The 13,648-nt window shown below is 49.5% G+C and overlaps 2 protein-coding genes across 3 annotated transcripts in view; one reads left to right on the forward strand and one right to left on the reverse strand.

Moving 5' to 3' along the window:
* Positions 1–13,648, forward strand: part of LOC122543455 (uncharacterized) — a 106,661-nt gene that overhangs the window by 66,255 nt on the left and 26,758 nt on the right. The gene's annotated exons all lie outside the window — the stretch shown is intronic.
* LOC122543458 (uncharacterized) overlaps positions 1–13,648 on the reverse strand; it is a 71,042-nt gene that overhangs the window by 7,725 nt on the left and 49,669 nt on the right. Inside the window, exons 1-2 of one of the 2 annotated variants that reach the window (XM_087974348.1) lie at positions 11,996–12,098; positions 6,860–10,851 (exon numbers count right to left, since the gene is read on the reverse strand). In XM_087974348.1, coding sequence (XP_087830474.1) covers positions 9,851–10,525 — 675 coding nt within the window. In that variant the 5' untranslated portion in view covers positions 10,526–10,851; positions 11,996–12,098 and the 3' untranslated portion in view covers positions 6,860–9,850. Of the gene's footprint in view, positions 1–6,859; positions 10,852–11,995; positions 12,099–13,648 lie in introns of those variants that run through there. The other variant, XM_087974349.1, reaches the window with a different exon arrangement.

Below are 13,648 nucleotides of genomic sequence, written 5' to 3' on the forward strand. Positions count from 1 at the left end.
GATTGGCAGGAGGACCAAGCTCCCTTCGGTCCTCCCAGGTTTCCTATTGGTGCATGGGGGGCGCAGCCCTTTGTGACGACACCGCCGCCCATCCAAGCACATGCGCAGTACCCCCCCTCCCTCCAACTCTTTCCCCTGGAATCCCAGCAGAGGGTTTCGCTGCAGACAGTGTCTTTGGAAGGACAGCACTTTGCAATGGGATAGACCCAGGGGGCGTTTGCAACTGGGGGACCAGCATCAATGCACTCCCTCTGGGACACACAGACACACACGCTCCTTCCTTGGGTGTCTGCATCAAATCCGTTTGCAATCCAGCTCCCACAGAGTCCTCTCTGCCACTATCTCCGCTTCAACCAGCACTCGGTCAGAGACAGACTGAGTTCATCATCCCACATTCACCCCCCCCCCGCTCAATGTTCCCGGATTCCCAGTTTTTCCTGTCCGTGGGGTGATAAATGGTCGCTGCTCCTGGCCCATATCCCTGAGAGACCACTGTGACTGGAAAAGCTCAATGTCCAACCAGTTGGAAGTCATCAGAGCTTTGAACAGGTCCACAGATTGGAAACACACTGCACTTCCCCGAGCTGCTGAGTTTGTACACGTGTCCTGAATGTGTGGCTTCAACTCATCACTGGAGAGACTGACAACACTCACACCACAGATTCCCTACAGCGTGGAATCAGGCCCATCGACCCAACAAGTCCCCACTGACCCTCCGAAGAGTAACCCACCCAGACCCATTCTCCTACCCTATTACCCGACATTTACCCCTGACTAATGCACCCAACCTCCTGGAAAGATGTTGTGAAACTTGAAAAGGTTCAGAAAGGATTTACAAGGATGTTGTCAGGATTTGAGTTATATGCCGAGGTTGAATAGGCTGGTTTCCCCGGAGGGTCGGAGGCTGAGGGGTGACCTTATATAGGTTTATAAACTCATTAGGGGCATGGATAGGATAAGTACACAGTCTTTTCCCTGGGGTGGGGAGTGAAGAACTAGAGGGCATAGGTTTAGGGTAAGAGGGGAAAGATATAAAAGAGACCCAAGGGACAACTTTTTCACACAGAGGGTGGTACGTGTATGGAATGAGCTGCCAGAGGACGTGGTGGAGGCTGGTACAATTGCAACATTTAAGAGGCATTTGGATGGGGATATGAACAGGAAGGGTTTGGAGGGATATGGGCCGGTTGCTGGCAGGTGGGACTAGATTGGGTTGGGACATCTAGTCGGGTTGGACTGAAGGGTCTGTTTCCGTGCTGTACATCTCTATGACTCTAAATACACATCTCTGAACACAATGGGCAATTTAGCATGGCCAATTCACTTAACCTGCACATCTTTGGACTGTGGGAGGAAACCCATGCAGACACGAGGGGAGAAGTGCAGTCTCCACACAGGCAGTCACCCTGAGACTGGAATCGAACCTGGGTCCCTGGTGCTGTGAGGCAGCAGTGCTAACCACTGAGTCGCCTGTGAAGTTTCGGAAATGTGAAGACTGTGGGAAAGCATTCTCCAAGCACTCCATTCCTGGTAACAACTCTTTTGATCTCTCTCCAGCTTAATAATATCCTTCCTATCACTGGGAGGCCATAACTGGACACAATAATCCACGTAAGGCCTCACCAACAGCCAACAGCAACTGGGACTTTTTTCACTGGAGCCCTGGAAGCTGAGAGTAGACCTGATAGAGATTTACAAAATCCTTAGGGGTATAAATAGGGTTAAAATAGATTTTCTTTCCCTCGAGGATGGGGGATTTCTAGATTAGGGGGCAGGTGAGAAGAGAGAAACTTTTTAAAAATACAGAAGGTGCAATTTTCTTTTTACACACACACACAAAACACACACACACACACACACACACTGGTTCATCTGTGGAATAAACCTCCTGATGAAGTGGTGGTTGCGGGTGCAGTTGCAACATTTAAGAGACACTTAGATAATACATGAATAGGAAAGATTTGGAGGGATATGGGTGAGGAGCAGGCAGGTGGGAGTAGTTAGTTTGGGTTTACGTTCAGCCCGGAATAGGTGGACCAGACTGAATGTTTCCCTGCTGTCTGACTCGATAAGAATCGATCCAACCTAGTTTTTATTTGAATTGACTTCCAGTAACACTCCAAGTCACCAAAGTCGGCATCCAAGGTGTTTGGATTTTCGCAGACCCCGGCGAATTGTACCAGTGGGGTTTTGTGGCACAAAGTGTCCCTAACTGTGCACCAGGAGGCCTGAGTTAAAGTTGCACCTGCTCTAGAGGGGTGTAATAACATCTCTGAACAGGTTGGTCCGAAAATACCAACATCATACCAAAGGGAAGGTTACGACACACACTGAATAATCAGTCTCTGTTCATGACTTTGGTGAGTGGACATACCGATGTGTGACATTTACAAATATAAATATCCACTTGTTGCATTTCTATAGTGCCTTTCACAACCATAAACATTTAACAACCAATGAGCTGCTTCCAAATGTAGTCACTGTTGCAATGTTGCAAACTCTGGATTGGCGCAAGTAATCAAATTTAGTTTGAAACCGCCATTCACTGTTATAAACATAAGAACCAACACACTAGAGTTGTTCAGGGAGAGGTGGGCGCCGCAGGGAGTGGAGTGTATTATTTCCCCCTCCAACTCTCTTTTGATTTAACCCCTGCCCTCCCCTTCACTGTTTGATCACACAGCACTGCCCTTTGATGTGAAGGGCAGTGCTTGCCACTGGGCACCCTGGTGTTTCCTTTCTTGCTGGTGGTGGGAACTTGAATAAAGATTTGTGCACCTTGTGTCTCACACCTACACACACACACACAAACATAAGAACTAGGAGCAAGAGTAGGCCATCTGGTCCCTCCAGCCTGCTCCACCACTCAATAAGATCATGGCTGATCTCTGTGGCCTACCCTCCATTGGCTGACCCGCTCACCACAACCCTTAATTCCTTTAATGTTCAAAAATGTATCTTTGCCCAAAAAACATTCAACGTGGTAGCCTCAACTGCTTCACTGGACAGGGAATTCCACAATCCCATGGGTGTGGTCCCTCCTCAACTCGGTCCTAAATCTGATCCTCCTTGTTCTAGTTTCAACCGCCTGTAGGAACGACCTCCCCACTTCTATCTTATCGATTCCCATCGTAATTCGACATAGAGTCATAGAGATGTACAGCACGGAAACAGACCCTTCGGTCCAACCCGTCCATGCCGACCAGATATCCCAACCCAATCTACTCCCACCTGCCAGCACCCGGCCCATATCCCTCCAAACCCTTCCTATTCATATACCCATCCAAATGCCTCTTAAATGTTGCAATTGTACCAGCCTCCCCCACTTCCTCTGGTAGCTCATTCCATACACGTACCACCCTCTGTGTGAAAAAGTTGCCCCTTAGCTCTCTTTTTATATCTTTTCCCCCTCACCCTAAACCTATGCCCTCTAGTTCTGGATTCCACGATCCCAGAGATTTTGCCTAATTATCCTATCCATGCCCCTCATGATTTAAAAAGCGTATTTAAGGTCACCCCTCAGCCTCCGACGCTCCAGGGAATACAGCCCCAGCCTGTTCAGCCTATAGGTCCCTTTAAAGTTTCCCTATAGGTCCCTTTTATATCTTTCCTCTCTCACCCTAAACCTATGCCCTTTAGTTCTGTACTCTCCCACCCTATAGACTTTGCCTATTTATTCTATCCATGCCCCTCATAGTTTTGCAAACCTCTATAAGGTCACCCCTCAGCCTCCAACGCTCCAGGGAAAACAGCCCCAGCCTATTCAGCCTCTCCCTGTAGCTCAAACCCTCCAACCCTGGCAACATCCTTGTAAATCTTTTCTGAACCCTTTCAAGTTTCACAACAGAAGATCGCCCTCTCATTCTGATAAGAAACAGGAGCAGGAAACCATGTTAAACTCTAATGTACAGTTCCTTGCATAGTTCAAGTCAAAAGCCAGTCAGACAAAAGAATGATGGTTCAGTGATGAACTTTTATGACAGTACAACAAAACGAAGAACTGCAGGGGCTCGCAATCTGAAATGAAACGAAAAGCAGACAATGCTGGAGAAACACAGCAGATCTGGCAGCAACTGTGAAGACAGAAACAGAGTTAATGTCTCAAATCCTTTCTTCGGAACTGCAGGTCCTTTCCCGGACTGCTTTCAGGTCTGGAGGCAGCTCACGGCCTCTTGCTTTCTCTCTCCACAGATGCTGCCAGACTTGCCGGGTTTCTGTACGCTCAAACATAAGGCTGACTGCTTGTGAATCTCGCTCAGATTAAATAAGCTGTCTTCTGAACCACTATTACCCTGTGTTAACCAAATGCATTAAAAGGTTATTACTTACCAGTCAAGCAGTGGCAATCAATCACTCAAATATGGGTCAGTTGGCATATCGGAAACACTGAGTTTTATTTGCTGCAGTAATGTGGACACGAATGATGTGCGATTAAGACAAATGGGGACTGGAGGTTTGAGTTCAAGGGAAAGGCTGGGCCTGTTTTCACTGGAGCGTTGGAGGCTGAGGGGTGACCACATGATAAAATCATGAGGGGCACGGATAGGGGGAATAGCCAAGGTCTTTTCCCCTCCACAGTAGGGGAGTCCAGGACTAGAGGGGTTTAAGGTGAGAGGGGAGAGATTTAAAAGGGACCACTTGCTGACAAACATTAAGGCTACAACATTCCCAGCTCTCTGCGGGGGATCAGTCCAACCTAGTATAAACCCTCTCCGGAAGCTCCAATGGCTGCAGTTCTGGTGGATTTCCGCACCAAGTGCCTCACTCCGTCTGTGAGAGTCATCCGCTCGGAGCCTGGCCTCAGGAGCCTCTGATCCTCGAATGAGGAAGTCCTTCAGAACATCAATGTCGATCCCCAAAGTGACCATGACCTCCTGTCCCAGGGGCCTGGAAATATTGTGTGCAATTCTGGACTCCCACCTCTGGGAAGGATGTTGTGAAACTTAAAAGGGTCCAGAAAAGATTTACAAGGATGTTGCCAGGGTTGGACGGTTTGAGCTTTAGGGAGAGGCTGAATCGGCTGGGGCTGTTTTCCCCGGAGCGTCGGAGGCTGAGGGATGACCTTATTGAGGTTTACAAAATGATGAGGGGCATGGATAGGATAAATAGACAAAGTCTATTCCCTGGGGTGGGGGAGTCCAGAACTAGAGGGCATAGGGTTAGGGTGAGAGGTGGAAGATATAAAAGGGACCTATAGGGAAACTTTTTCACACAGAGGGTGGTACGTGTATGGAATGAGCTGCCAGAGGAAGTGGTGGAGGCTGGTACAATTGCAACATTTAAGAGGCATTTAAGAGGGATATGAATAGGAAAGGTTTGGAGGGATATGGGCCGGGTGCTGGCAAACAGGACGAGATTAATTTAGGATATCTGGTCAGCACGGACGAGATGACTGAAGGGTCAGTTTCTGTGGTGTACGACTCTACGACCCTCAGTAGGCCTTGACATTTGAAACTGCCTAAATAAAGCTTTGTATAGAATCAGATAAAGGGATTGTCTGAAGCAGATTGGCTGTATTCCAATCGGAGATAAAAAGAGACCCCAGTCCAAGTAACTAGGCATCCAGTTAAATTCGGGGAGAAAGTGAGGTCTGCAGATGCTGGAGATCAGAGCTGAAAATGTGTTGCTGGAAAAGCGCAGCAGGTCAGGCAGCATCCAGGGAACAGGAGAATCGACGTTTTGGGCATAAGCCCGAAGAAGGAGGGTTTATGCCCGAAACGTTGATTCTCCTGTTCCCCGGATGCTGCCTGACCTGCTGTGCTTTTCCAGCAACACATTTTCAGATCCAGTTAAATTAATCTGGTAACCAACCTGATCAGAGTCATAGAGATGTACAGCATGGAAACAGACCCTTCGGTCCAACCTGTCCATGCCGACCAGATATCCCAACCTAATGCAATCCCATTTGCCTGCATTGGCCCATATCCCTCATTTTATCTCTCCACCCCAGAGGCTTCCTGCCTCTATTCCTGATGAAGGGCTTTTGCCCGAAACGTCGATTTTCCTGCTCCTTGGATGCTGCCTGACCTGCTGTGCTTTTCCAGCACCACCCTGAGCTAAACCCATATCCCTCATTTCCTGATGAAGGGCTTATGCCCGAAACATCGACTCTCCTGCTCCTCGGATGCTGCCTGACCTGCAGCACGACACTCTCAACTCTGATCTCCAGCATCTGCGGTCCCCACTTCCTCCATATCCCTCCAAACCCTTCCTACTCATATCCCCATCCAGATGCCTCTTAAATGTTGCAATTGTACCAGCCTCCGCCACATCCTCTGGCAGCTCATTCCATAAACGTACCACCCTCTGCGTGAAAATGTTGCTCCTTAGGTCTCTTTTATATCTTTCCCCTCTCACTCTAAACCTATGCCCTCTAGTTCTGGACTCCCCCACCCCAGGGAATAGACTTTGCCTATTTACCCTATCCATGCCCCTCATAATTTTATAAACCTCTATAAGGTCACCCCTCAGCCTCCGACGCTCCAGGGAAAACAGCCCCAGCCTGTTCAGCCTCTCCCTGTAGCTCAAATCCTCCAACCCTGGCAACATCCTTGTAAATCTTTTCTGAACCCTTTCAAGTTTCACAACATCTTTCCGATAGGAAGGAGACCAGAATTGCACACAATATTTCCAGGCCCCTGGGACAGGAGGTCATGGTCACTTTGGGGATAGACATTGATGTTCTGAAGGACTTCCTCATTCGAGGATCAGAGGCTCCGAGCGGATGACTCTCACAGACGGAGTGAGGCACTTGGTGCGGAAATCCACCAGAACTGCAGCCATTGGAGCTGCCGGAGAGGGTTATACTCGGCTGGACTGATCCCCCGCGGAGAGCTGGGAATGTTGTAGCCTTAATGTTTGTCAGGAAACCTTTCACCTTCAGCAAACTTAAAACTTCTCAATTTAACTATCCAGAGATTTCTGCACTTTGAGTCATAGAGATGTACAGCACGGAAACAGACCCTTCGGTCCAACCCGTCCATGCCGACCAGATATCCCAACCCAATCTAGTCCCACCTGCCAGCACCCGGCCCATATCCCTCCAAACCCTTCCTATTCATATACCCATCCAAATGCCTCTTAAATGTTGCAATTGTACCAGCCTCCACCACTTCCTCTGGCAGCTCATTCCATATACACACACCACCCTCTGCGTGAAAAGTTGCCCCTTAGGTCCCTTTCCCCTCTCACCCTCAACCTATGCCCTCTAGTTCTGGACTCCCCCACCCCCAGGGAAAAGACCTTGCCTATTTACCTTATCCATTCCCCTCATGATTTTTATAAACCACTATAAGGTCACCCCTCAGCCTCCAACCCTCCAGGGAAAGTGACACAGTGGCTCAGTGGTTAGCACTGCTGCCTCACAGTGCCAGGAACCCGGGTTCAATTCCAGCCACATTGTCCCCCACCCCTGCCTCCTCGCATCTGTGCGGGTTACCTCCGGGTGCTGCGGTTTCCTTCCACAGTCCAAAGGTGCGCAGGTTAGGGAGAGTTGGCTGTGCTAAATTGCCCCATAGTGTTCAGGGATGTATAAGTTAGGTGCATTAATCAGGGGTAAATGTAGAGTAATAGGGGTGGGGGGATTGGGTCTGGGTGGGTTACTCTTTGGAGGGTCGGTGTGGACTTGTTGGGCCAAAGGGCCTGTTTCCACACTGTAGGGTGTCTATTAAAACAGCCCCAGCCTCTTCAGCCTCTCCCTCTAGCTCAAACCCTCCAACCCTGGCCACGTCCTTGTCTTTATCACATCGCGCCTGACCCAAAGTGAATTTATTAAACGGCAATCGGTGGACGGGTCTGAATCGAGGTTTGCTCACCAACAGGAAAAAGTCCCTGTGCAGGGGATTCCCCTTGGAATCATACAGCCCACACCCTGAAGGGGAGCAGTTCTCTCTCTCTCTCTCTCTCTCTGACTCTCATTTAATTTCACTCTGTCAGTTTCCAGTTCGGTTTCAGTTTCCTGTTCGGGGTCAGACGGAGGTGGGTTTTTCTCCTGGATCGAGCGTCACGAGTTCTCAGTTGCACAGGTACCTGAGCATCGAGGAACAGATCCAAACCATTGGACACAGGAGCGGAACTTAGGCCACTCGGCCCATCGGGTCTGCTCTGTCATTCAATCGTGGCTGATGAGTTTCTCAACCCCATTCTCCTGCTATCTCCCCATAGCCCTTGATCCCCTTGATACTCAAGAACCTATCTATCTCCGTCTTAAATATCCTCAGTGACCTGGCCTCCCCAGCCTTCTGTGGCAGTGAATTCCATAGATTCCCCACTGTCTGGCTGAAGACATTTCTCCTTATCTCCATTCTAAAAGGTCTTCCCTTTACTCTCAGGCTGTGCCCTCGGGTCCTAAGGGAAACATCGTCCCAGCGTCCACTCTGTCCTGGCCATTCAGTATTCTGTCGGTTTCAATTAGATCAGCCCTCAACCTTCCGAACCCCATCGTGGATAATCCTCAAATGTTTCTCATACGTTAAGCCTTTCATTCCTGGGTCACTCATCGTGAACAAGAAACATGGACGTTAAAGATTTGCCAGCTGTCTGTTTACCCCACTCCCAGCCTGCGGAGAGTTCCGAGTATTATTTATCCCAAGCCCCAATCCATATTTATTCTGGATGCGAATTGTGCAAATACATTTATTTTAGTCCCACTTCCTGAGGTTGGGAAAACGCTATTCCCCGTCCAAGATTAAATAAATCTCCTGCCTCAGCTTCTGTGGATCATTTCAGTGGAAATGTGTAGGCCTGGGCGCAAAGGTGGCTCCGTGGTTAGCGCTGTTGCCTCACAGCGGCAGGGACCTGGGTTCGATTCGACCCTCGAGGTGACTGCGCAAACGCCACACAGACAGACAGTCACCCCCCCCCACCCCCAACCTGTGTCTGCGAGGGTTTCCTCTGACAGTCTAACGATGTGCAGGTTAGGGTGGATTGGCCATACTAAATTACCCACAGTGCCGAGGGATGTGCAGATTAGGGTGGATTGGCCATGCTAATTTACCCACAGTGCCCAGGGATGTGCAGATTAGGGTGGATTGGCCATGCTAAATTACCCATAGTGCCCAGGGATGTGCAGGTTAGGGTGGATTGGCCATACTAAATTACCCACAGTGCCGAGGGATGTGCAGATTAGGGTGGATTGGCCATGCTAAATTACCCATACTGCCCAGGGATGTGCAGATTAGGGTGGATTGGCCATGCTAATTTACCCACAGTGTCCGGGGTGTACAGGTTATGGTGGATGGGCTGTGCTAAATTACCCCATAGAGCCCCGGGATGCGCAGGTTAGGGTGGACTGGCTGTGCTAAATGACCCACAGTGCCGTGGGATGTGCAGGTTAGGGTGGATGGGCTGTGCTAAATTACCCACAGTGCCCTGGGATGTGCAGGTTAGGGTGGATTGGCTGTGTTAAATTGTCCCATAGTGCCCTGGAATGTGCAGGTTACGGTGGATTGGCCATGTTAAATTGTCCCATAGTGTCCAGGGATGTGCAGGTTAGGGTGGATTGGCCGTGTTAAATTGTCCCATAGTGCCCTGGGATGTGCAGGCTGGGCGGGTTAGCTGTGAGAACTGCAGCGTCACAGGGTCAGGGACGGGGGGGGGGGGAAGGTTTGGGTCTGGGTGGGATGCTCTTTGGAGGGTCGGCATGGCCTCATCGGGCTGAATGGCCTGCTTCCAAGCGGTGGGGGTCCTACCATCGCTTGAGCACCGGCCGCGCTGGAATCCAAGTGGGAGAGAGGGGTCTGTGCAGGAGAAAGGAACCCTCCCACTCCAGCCATTGTCTGAGTGAACCCGACTCAGGCCCGAGGGCGACTCACAGCAGCAGGATCCAAGCCCACCCCCTTCCTCCAAGTCTTCACTTGTGTCCTCGCTGGTGTCTCAGTAGGTTAGAGGAATGAATGAATGCTTTCCCACAGCGAGGGCAGGTGAACGGTTTCTCGCCCGTGTGAACCCTCTGGTGCCTCAGCAGGGTGGACGAATCATTGAAGGCCTTCCCGCACTCGGAGCAGGTGAACGGCCTCTCCCCGGTGTGGGCCCGCCGGTGCATGAGCAGGTTGGAGGCCTGAGTGAAGGTCTTCCCGCAGACGGCGCAGCTGAACGGCCTCTCCCCGGTGTGCACCCTCCTGTGGTTGAGCAGGTGAGCTGACTGGGCGAAGGCCTTGCCGCACTCGGAGCAGGTGAACGGCCTCTCCCCGGTGTGGTCGCGCTGGTGCCGCAGCAGGTTGGAGGCCTGAGTGAAGGCCTTGCCGCACTCGGAGCAGGCGAACGGCCTCTCCCCGGTGTGGACCTGCTGGTGCCGCAGCAGGTTGGACGACTGAGAGAAGCCCTTCCCGCACTCGGAGCAGCTGAACGGCCGCTCCCCGGTGTGGACCCGCTGGTGTTTCAGCAGGCTGGAGGACTGAGTGAAGCCCTTCCCGCACATGGAGCAGGTGAACGGCCTCTCGCCGGTGTGAACGTTACGATGCGTTTCCAACGCAGACGAGAAACTAAACCCCTTCCCGCAGTCCCAACACTTCCACGGTTTCTCCATGGCGTGGGCGTCCTTGTGTATCTCTAGGCTTGATGATCAGTCACAAAGTCATCCATGCACAGAACCTCTGCACAATCTCTCCCTGAGGTGAACAGTGTTGCAATGTTTTCAGAATGAGCAACTGATTAAAGCTCTCCCCACAGTCAGGGCACTGAAACGCACCCACTTGTGTGTTTGTTTCAGTGCTTTCCCAGTTACCCAGTTGCTCAGAACAAGCAAACATTTCTCCTCCTCAATTCAAAGGCGGAAGCTATTCAGGTCCTGATGAATCGAGATGTTGCATTTGGTTTGAGAGTTCCATCTGCAAATCCTCTCCTTCAGATATCCTGCAAATGGAGTTTACAAAAGTTATCATTGTCAGGAAAGAATAGACATTGAGAACAGACAATTCTAGCTTCTGTGGATCGTTCTATCATTCCATAAAGAGCTGTAAATATCCATTACACTCACTCTCCCTCCATTCTCAGTTTGCTGTACATAATAAACACCCTGTCCATTTTTCTCGAAGTGCCAAGTCATCCTATTGACAGAACCTATAAGCTTCTTCCTGCCTTCAATGCAGATGCCTGTAAATAATCCTACAGGCTGCTCACCTATGTTTACGGTCTCGTGTAAAACTCAATTATACAGAGTACTTTATTAGTGAGGTGTTGGAAAAACACAGCAGGTCAGACAGCATCCGAGGAGCAGGAGAGTGGATGTTTTGGGCATAAGCTCTTCATCAGAAATGTGGCTTATGCCCGAAACATCGACTCTCCTGCCCCTCGGATGCTGTCTGACCCGCTGCGCTTTTTCAGCGCCGCACCTCTCAACTCTGACTCTCCAGCGTCTGCAGTCTGCACTTGCTGCAATGAGTGAGTGATCATGACCTGAAACTGTTTTCCCATGAGGATGGTGGACACAAAGGCCATTAATCATTATAAAGTGGAAACCAGGTCGGCACTTGACAAAAAATAGGTGGGCTACGGGAATATCAAGGGCAAATGGGACTGACTGTGTTTCTGCATAAAGAGTCCATATGGACACGAGCTTCTGAATGGACGCTTTCTGTACTGTAAAACACATCACTGAAATATATAATACAGCAAAAAACTGAAATAAGAGTATGATCGAGAAGATGCATTATTACAACAAGCATGTAATGCACATGGACCAGATAATAACAAAAAGAAATTGCCAATGAAACTCAGCAGGTCTGGCAGCATCTTCGGGAAGAAAAAAAAGAGTTAATGTTTCAAGTCGAGAGAGAGAGACACAGAGACGGACAGAGGCAGAGAGAGAGAGAAAGAAACAGAGAGACAGAGAGACACACACACAGAAAAGGCTATTAATCCCTGTAAGCACGAAAGAAAGTCTTGGACCAACCTTTCCAGAGTCTGTCTCCTCCCTGGATTCAATTCACTTAGGCTGGTGCCACCCAATCTAATTGAGTGTCAGCAAGAGAAATGGGAAAGAGGGTGTTGCACTCACTTGTTGGACAGTGGAAGGAAGTTGCAGTCTGGGGTAAAGCTCAACCTCCATTCAGAGAGACAGAGAAGGCGGCATCTTCAGGAGCTCATGGTCCAACATCCGCATTCAGACAATAGGGGGGGGGGTTCTGATTGGCAGGAGGACCAGGCTCCTTCCGGTCCTCCAGCACTTTCCATTGGTCAACTCCCCCACCGAGCGAACAATGGACCCTGGCGCACTATCGTATTGGTCAGCGGGAAAGCATGCGCGGTTTGTTCGCCTCTGCGACATATGCGCTCTCCCGGGACAGTGCTCTGGTCGAATGATCAAATGGTTTCTGTGGCGCGCGGCCTTGTGGGAGTTCCAGTCGCCATTACTGGCCTCGCCCCCCCCCCATCGGCAAACACCCAGGACTCAAGAACTGCGGGGATGGGCGCATAGTGAACTTGACGCAAAGTAATCTTATAGAGGTTTATAAAATCATGAGGGGCTTGGATAGGGTAAATAGGCAAAGTCTTTTCCCTGGGGTGGGGGAGTCCAGAACTAGAGGGCATAGGTTTAGTGTGAGAGGGGAAAGTTTAAAAGAGACCAAAGGGGCAACTTTTTCACACAGAGACTGATGAGTGTATGGAATGAGCTGCCAGAGGATGTGGTGGAGGCTGGTACAATTGCAACATTTAAAAGGCATCTGGATGGGTTATGTAAATAGGACACGGGCAAAGTGCTGGCAAATGGGACTAGATTAATTTAGGTCGACATGGACAAGTTGGATCAAAGAGTCTGGTTCCTGTGCTGTACATCTCTATGACTCTGTGACATACAGGTAGTCACTGGATTTGTTTGTAACACCAAATTAGCACAAAACAGTTTGTTAACCTCAAGCGTAAGGATTTAGCTATTGCGTTTAAATAAATTGTTTTGCTTAATGTCGAGTAGTTTGATCAATCAGATTGCAACTGGAACACAGTGCCTCGCATTTACCTTAGAAATAAGAAAAAGCAAGGTTCTAGGCTTACCTGCTCAGTATACTTTGAGGGGGTCTGGTCTGGTCTATAATAGTATCTGCAAGTTTGTTACTGACAGGACAAAGGTTGATTCTACATTTCTGATATTTACAGTAAGACTGTTTCAGTGTTTCTTGTATCGGGGGACATAATTTTTTTTTTTCTGTTATGGGTGATAAAAGTTGTTCATTGTTGAAATTACGTTGGCAGCATCCAGAGAACTTCTACAGGGTTTGATTGCTACGGTAACCAGATTGGAAAATGAAACATATGACCTATCAATCCAGGTCTCACTGTGGATTCAGGCTTGCCCAGTGTTATATTCAGCTCAGATCATGGCATGGCATAAAAGCCAGAGGGGAAATGAAAAAGAGTTTTTATTTCAGTTGTTGATGGGGCGTGGAGGCCATTTCCGACACCAGAATTCATTGCCCACCCCGAATTGCCCTGGAAAATGTGGTGGTGAGCTGCATTCTTTGACCACTGCAGTCCTTGGTGTAGGTACACCCATGATGCTGTCACAGTAAGAGATTTCTGGAATTTTGACACAGTGACACAGTGGAGGAAAATAATTCCAAATTGGGACGGCATGCAGCTGACACAGAAACGTACAGTTATTTCAATGGTTGCATCGGTTACAAATAACCACTCTCAGCTGTGAGTCAGAAGA

The sequence above is a fragment of the Chiloscyllium plagiosum genome, unplaced genomic scaffold, assembly GCF_037043375.1.
Source record: "Chiloscyllium plagiosum isolate Xiang-an unplaced genomic scaffold, Cpla_swu_hap1 HiC_scaffold_27, whole genome shotgun sequence".
NCBI classification, from domain to species: domain Eukaryota; kingdom Metazoa; phylum Chordata; class Chondrichthyes; order Orectolobiformes; family Hemiscylliidae; genus Chiloscyllium; species Chiloscyllium plagiosum.